Raw genomic sequence first — 7,376 nt, forward strand, 5'->3', positions numbered from 1 at the left:
CCTGCTCCTCTGATGCTGCCTGGCCTGCTGTGTTCATCCAGTTCCACACCTTGTTATCTCAGATTCTCCAGCATCGGCAGTTCCTACTATCTCTAACCCCCAGAACATCAGCTGGGTCTCTGGATGAATAGTCTGGTGATAATACCAGTAGGCCATTGTCTACCCTATAAGCTCTAATTGTTTCAAAGCAGGGACAATGGGCAAAATTTATGCTCCCCCCCGATCTCCATGACACCTACACCAGCTCATGCCTGTTTGGAGGTGTACATCGAGTATCGGAGTTCCCTTCGGTTCCAAAGAAGAGCCACATCAGACAAGAAACATTAACTCTGTTTCTCTCTCCACAGATGGTTCCCGACCCACTGAGTTTCTCCAGCATTCTCTGATTTTATTACAGCTCTCCAACATCCTCAGTATTTTGCTCTCAATCAATCTGTAAATCTTCCTGATGCACCCATGGCAGGCAGTAAGCAGGGAGTGTTCCTGGCCAGCTAGTACCCTTGGTAGCTTCAGCCTAACAGCCTCCCTGTGTATAAAGACTCTGTGTGGACGTTCTCACCCAGAACAAACAACATCCTCATTCCAAGAGACCGCCACAGACATTGGTAAAACAATGTTCTATTTCTGAAGGAAGTGCAGTGAAGGTTGATCAGGCTGATTCTTCGATGGCAGGACTGATGTATGACAAGAGACTGGAGTTTAGAAGAATGAACGGGTGGGAGGAGGATGTTTCATGGAAACCTACAAACTTTAAAGTAGACAGCAAAGATCTTCCTGATGGCCTGGGAGTCCAGGGTCACAGTTCAAGGACTGAGCTGAGGAGAAATGTCTTCACCCAGAGAGTGGGGAGCCTGTGGCATTCTCTGCCGCAGAAAGCGGTTGAGGCCAGAACATTGGCTATTTTCCAGAAGGAGTTGGATACAATTCTTGGGGCTAAAGGAATCGAAAGGTACAGTGGGAACAGGGGGCAGAGTTGGATGATCAGCCATGATCACATTGAAAGGCTGAATGGCCCACTCCTGCTGCTATTTTCTATGTTTCTGTGAAACTGTTTTAATAACCTCATCAAAAAATCCACTACTTTGCATTACCCTGCCTTGGAGAAGCAGAAAGCAGGCAGCTTCACTGAAATGTCTAGAATGTCATTGTTGATTTTTCAGCCAAACATGATGCTGCATCATTTAGCAAAACTGTTTTTCTATTTTTGTGCTGATCACATATTTCTCCTCTCCACAGGGATTTCCAGGAAACTTTGGAGAGAGGGGATCACCTGGTGTGGATGGAAGTCCAGTAAGTTGACAACTATCCCTTATCATGTTGGTGGAACACTTCAATCTTCTCCTCCAATTATTCCTCTTTATTATTTGAGAAGAATTAATTTCAACATTTTTAGGATTAAATTGAGGAAAGGTTTCTTTGCTCAAAGAAATGTTGGGGTTCAGAGGGATTTGGGTGGCATTTGTCCAAAGGGAAACGTAGCATTAGTGTGAAAAAGCAAAGAATTAATAAAGCAAATGGCATGTTGGCCTTTATAGCAAGGCGATTGGAGGAGTGAAGAGGTTTTGTACAATTGTACCAGTCCTTCCACGTCTGGAATATTGTGTTCAGTTTTTGATTCTGTGTTTAAGGAAGGCCGCACTTGCCTTGAAGATGGTGTAGCCAAGCTTCAGGAAGCAGGGAGCTGGAATGAGAAGATTAACCTGGGATGAGAGGCTGAGTAAATTGGACCTATTCTCTCGAGACTATTGAAGGAAGAGATTTGATCCAATTGAAACATAACGTGATTCTAAAAGGAGTTGATTAGGTGGACATTTTCCCCTGGTTGGGGAATCCAAAACATGGGAGCACAGTCTCAGGAAAGAGCTGGACATTTAGAACTGAGATGAGAAGAAATGTCCTTGCTCAAAGGACTGGGAATCTTTGGAATTCTGCACCCTATGTGGAATGTTCTGTCAGGAATTGGGTGGAGGCTGGTTTCACTAGTGGGGGGGCATTGGATGATTGCTTGGCTAGAAACAGTGCGCAGGGATATGGAAAAAAGATAGGAGGTTGGCACGAGGGGATAGAAATGGGACAGGTCCAATCAGTTGAATGGCCTCTTTCTGTGCCATAACAGTTCTGAGATTACATTTTGTTCCCCTTGCAATAAACAACATTCTACTTGCCCAATTATTTGCTGAATCTGCATACTAAATTTTGTGATTCATGGCCCAGAACTCCCGGATCCCTCTGTATGTCGGAGTCATAGAATCATAGAATGCCTACAGTGTGGTAACAACGGGCCATTCGGCCCAACAAGTCCACACCACCCCTCTGAAGAGCATCCCACCCAGACTCAGCCCCCTACCCTTTCCCTGTAACCCTGCATTTCCCATGGCTAATTCGCCTAATTTACACATCCCTGGACTTTATGGGTGATTTATCATGGCCAATCCACCCTAACCTGCACATCTTTGGACTGTGGGAGGAAACCGGAGCACCCAGAGGAAACCCACGCAGACACGGGGAGAATGTGCAAACTCCACACAGACAGCTGTCCGAGGGTGGAATCGAACCCGGGTCCCTGGCGCTGTGAGGCAACAGTGCTAACCACTGAATCCTTTAATGAAATGAAGAGAGTCCTACAGTCTGTCTTCATTTCATTAATAAATCAGAATGTTACGATAGAGTTAAGGCTGATGATCAGTCATTCGGATGATTCCTGGTATGAAGAGATCATCTTATCAGCAAAAGCTATCCAGGGTGGGGCTCTACTCGTTGAAATTTAGAAAAATGAGAGGTGATCTCATTGAAACTTGTAGCATTCTGAGGGGCCTTGACAGGGTCAATGCTGAGAGGATGTTTCCCCTTGAACCGGAGGGCACAGGCACAGAATAAAGGGGCGCCAATTTAAAACTGAGATGAGGAAAAATGTCTTCTCTCAGAGGGTTGGAAGACATTGCCACAGAGAGCTATGGGGGCAGAGTCCTTGTGTATATTTAAGGCTGAGATAGATTCCTGATCAGGAAGGAAATCAAGCATTAGGGGGAAAAGACAGGAAAATGGACTTGAGGAATAATGTTAGATCAGCCATGATCCTATTGAATGGTGGAGCAAGCTTGAGGGGCTGAATGGCATATTCCTGTTCCTTTTTCTTATGGTTGCATATGGTGAAGAAGACAAGTTTCTGTGTTCTTATTTTCCTCACATCAAAGTTGTGATGGTTTTGAACCACCTCTTTACTTCCTACGTGGTCGTCAGAGATGTCTATTTTTCTCATCCTTCAAAATGTACGAGGGTGTAGTCTGCCTATGTACACGTTCTTATCTAAGTAGTTATTCGTACTCTAACTGACCTGATGTGACCAACTAGACTGAGACAGTGCAATCAAAGAGAGGCTACCCATTACTTTGAGATAAACACGTGATCAACAGTGTTTCCTTTCTGTGGGAAATGTTAATCGGTAAATTATTGAGATCAGTCTAAATTGCTTTGGCTTGTTGCAGACTTCATTTACCACATCAAATGACTTAGATTCGTTTATTTTCTCTGTAATGTACAAATCACACCCAAATACATGGAAACGCGGTAAATTTCATCACTTTCCACATGTAAACCTTCTGGTTAAAATAATATTAATATTTTTTGACATTTATTTAACATTTATTTGACATTTGATTTATGCTGTGTAAAATGCATTTGTCAATGCATTTATCAATCAAGTATCTGATTGAGTACGTTTGGATTTTGTTTGTATGTTTATGATATAATGACCCATGCTACACAGGGCAGCATTGTGTACACAAAAATGGGATGGATGGATCAACCTTCAGTGTGTAAAATAATGTATAAGGTCTTTAGGACCCTTGAACAGCCAGTGATGATGTGAAGGATCCACACTTCATTGGGCTTAAATAGCACAGTGTGGGCAGAGTTAAGGTAGAAGAAAGAAGCATGTGCAGAGCAGTCTGATTTGGATAAGGTAGTAGAGTTTATGGAATAGTCTTTTAATAATGTAACAGTAAGATTAGAGCCTGGTATATCTCTGACTGCCATGTATCATAGTCTTTAGTTCTAATATGCAATAAATTGTGTTAGTGAAGAAGCCCAAACCTGAAGGCAGTTGTTGCCTTCTCTTCCATCAATCTACCTTGAATCCAAACTCTTGAATGAGAACACAGCCAAAGGCCAGCTTCTCTACCTGCTTCCCAGTATTCCCAATTGTCCTTTAAAACTTTTACATGGAATCACAACACAGGTGGGGGCTTTTCAGTCCATCGTATCCACACTTTACCTAGTCTTACTCTGTCTCCTTTTCCCCGTAGCTCTGTAATTCTTTTCTCCCCAAATGATTCCCCTTTGCTTTTTCTGACAGCTATAGTTAAATCTTCCTCCATCACAGCATTAGTGCATTCCAGATACTAAACATGCATTGTGTTAGCTTAAAAAAATCCAGCCAATGATTGTGTTGTAAAATCATAATATTAGAGCAACACTTAAGGATATATTGTCTTTCCTTGCTTTGAGAAGGCTGGAAAACAGGATAGTGTAAAGTTGCACTTGCAATAGGGAGTTACTGAACACCCTGACATTTTTAGTGTTGTGAATATCTGTATATAAACAGGAGAATTTGCCGCACATGAAAAATGAATGAAATATAATATCTCATTGGCAACATTCATCCACCAATAAGTCTAATTTATTTCAATGAGATCTTATTTAGTGTTGAAACATTTCCTTCAAATTATTGGCAGTGACCCATATTTTTCTGTTTGATAGCTTTGTAATGTTAGTGGAGTATTTTCTGAAAATTCTTACTCCAAACATGGATTTATTCATTTATACATGTGTCACTGTAGTCTTCCTGGGGCAATTGGCATTGGCTGTCTTTTTCTCCGGTTTTCGTCAATCTTCCCTCAGTCCATTTATTATAAACAAACTTACTTTTTAAGAACCGACCGAAAAAAAAGACTCCCAAATGCACGCACTCGCTCATGCTTATTCATTAATAAGACAGACAAAAGCAGGCAGTTTGGCAGAAATATGATGATGGAAAAATGTAGACAGGGAGAACAATTCTGGAGATCAAAGTCCGGACCACAAAGGTGAAGAGTTATTTCTGACTGTTCTTTTGATTTTATTGTCCACAGAGCAATGGTTGATTCTTGATTCAATAGCTGATCTGGTCTTGCGTTAGAATTCTTTCTTTTTAAGAGTGTCCAGCTTTTTTGTCACGGAGAGAGATGGTGAGAGAAGCATCTTGTTTACAGGCTTCCGGATGTCTCAGAGTGTCCACTCACAGGTCTCGAACAATCTCTAGCTGGACTAATCCAAAGGCTCTTATTAGCCAGGTTGTCCTCAACTCCTAGAGCCTCTTTGCCTCATAAGGTATTCTCCACACTGCGCTGAAAAGTAACATAACCTTGTACAGCTACAATGTACAACAAGCACAGAAGTTGCTGGAAAGGCTCAGCAGGTCTGATAGCAGCTGTGAAGAAAAACAATCATAGTTAATGTTTCGGGTCCGGTGACTCTTCCTCAGAACAGTGTAGAATGTACAACCACTTGATCTCCAGCTTATGAAACTCTCCAGGTGCTTTTAGATGAAGAATTGTGTCCAACGTCCATTCTCCAGTTTATAAATCTGAAAGGAAAAGATTACTATACAACAGTTTCTCCTACACTTGCTCCAATCAAACCGTTCTGATCACCTCATTACAAGAAGGATGTGGAAGCTTTAGAGAAGGTGTAGAGGAGATTTACCAGGATGCTGCCTGGACTGGAGGGCAGGTCTTATGAGGAAAGGTTGAGGGAGCTAGGGCTTTTCTCATTGGAGCGAAGAAGGATGAGACGTGACTTGATAGAGGTGTACAAGATGATGAGAGGCATAGATAAAGTAGAGAGTCAGAGACTTTTTCCCAGGGCAGAAATGACTATCACAACGGGGCATAATTTTAAGGTGATTGGAGGAAGTTATAGGGGAGATGTCAGAGGTAGGTTCTTCACACAGAGAGTGGTGGGTGCGTGGAATGTGCTGCTGGTAGCGGTAGTGGAGTCAGATACTTTAGAGACATTTAAGCGACTCTTGGAAAGGCACATGGAGGATAGTAAAATGTAGGGTATGCAGGGTAGATTGATATTAGTAGTATAATAGGTTGGCACAACATCGTGGGCCGAAGGGCCTGTAATGTGCTGTACTGTTCTATGTTCATTGCATTTCTTCCAATCCAGTTAATTTTAAGCATCTCCCGCCACACTCACATTTCAAAAGCTGATGCTGGCCTGTCATCTTCAATCTTGCATCCAACTACCATCCATAGATTGCGCCTCTCCACACAAGTGATTGTAAAAGACACTACTAACATAGGGAAAGATGTGCCAAAAGGCTGATTTCTTTTTAATTTTTTTTAGGCCATAACAATATTGTTTTGTTTCACCATCTGGTCTGGGTTAGGGCAGTTTAATGAGTGAAGCATTACAGTGAACCAGGAGGGAGACTGAGCCTTTCAGTGACTATTATCATGCACCTTAATTACCTTTCAACTTCCAGATTGGCATCACAAGACACAGCATGACTCAAACATTATGCCTCGTGGAGAAAAACTGTAAAATCGTAGGCAACAATGGAGTTTTGCGCCATTAATGTTTGCAAATTGGTGGTACGCATGTCAAATCATGGAGTGCTTTATTTTAAATTCTGTTTTTATTGACTCATGGGATGTGGATATCACTGCACAGGCAGTAGTTATTGACCATCCCTAATTGCCCAGAGGGCAGTTAAGAGTCAACCACATTGCTGTGGGTCTGGAGTCACGTGTAGGCCAGACCAGGTAAGGATGGCAGTTTCCTTCCCTAAAGGGCATTAGTGAACCAGATGGGTTTTTCTGACAATCGGCAATGGATTCACGGTCATCATTAGACTCTAAACTCCAGATTTGTTTTTTATTGAATTCAGATTCCACCAGCTGCCATGGCAGGATTTGAACTTGGGTTCCCAGATCATTAGATGAAAGTTGATACATATCAATGTGTCCAGGCTCCATGAGTTTCCTGACCAATTCCTGCTCCATTCTGTATGTGTATAGTTTCTCTGGTTCACTGAGAGTGCAACATTGGGCCTGAGGTGTAGGGCTAATGGGATTTATCCCATCCACCATGGAGTTTTAAAGCGGTGATGTTGATTGGTTCTGAGGAAGGGTCACCGGACCAGAAGCGTTAACTCTGTTTTCTCCTTCATAAATGCTGTCAGACCTGCTGAGCTTTACCAGCAACTTTGTTTTTGTTGTTGATGTTGATTGGTTCCCCATGTGGAAACCAGGTTAAGAAGGTTTGGTGCCTGTACCTGGGGGCAGGTGTTTGGATCCTGTAACTGGAGGGGGTGGGGACAGGTTTGGTGC

General features: G+C 42.5%; 1 protein-coding gene across 1 annotated transcript in view; it reads left to right on the forward strand.

The window, feature by feature from the left end:
• The window catches only part of LOC109937100 (collagen alpha-1(XXVII) chain B-like), a 298,313-nt gene that overhangs the window by 196,550 nt on the left and 94,387 nt on the right, over positions 1-7,376 (forward strand). The window contains exon 12 of the mRNA XM_048613403.1: positions 1,237-1,290. Coding sequence (XP_048469360.1) covers positions 1,237-1,290 — 54 coding nt within the window. The remainder of the gene's footprint in view (positions 1-1,236; positions 1,291-7,376) is intronic.

Source organism: Rhincodon typus, chromosome 28, assembly GCF_021869965.1.
Source record: "Rhincodon typus isolate 14 chromosome 28, sRhiTyp1.1, whole genome shotgun sequence".
NCBI classification, from domain to species: Eukaryota; Metazoa; Chordata; class Chondrichthyes; order Orectolobiformes; family Rhincodontidae; genus Rhincodon; species Rhincodon typus.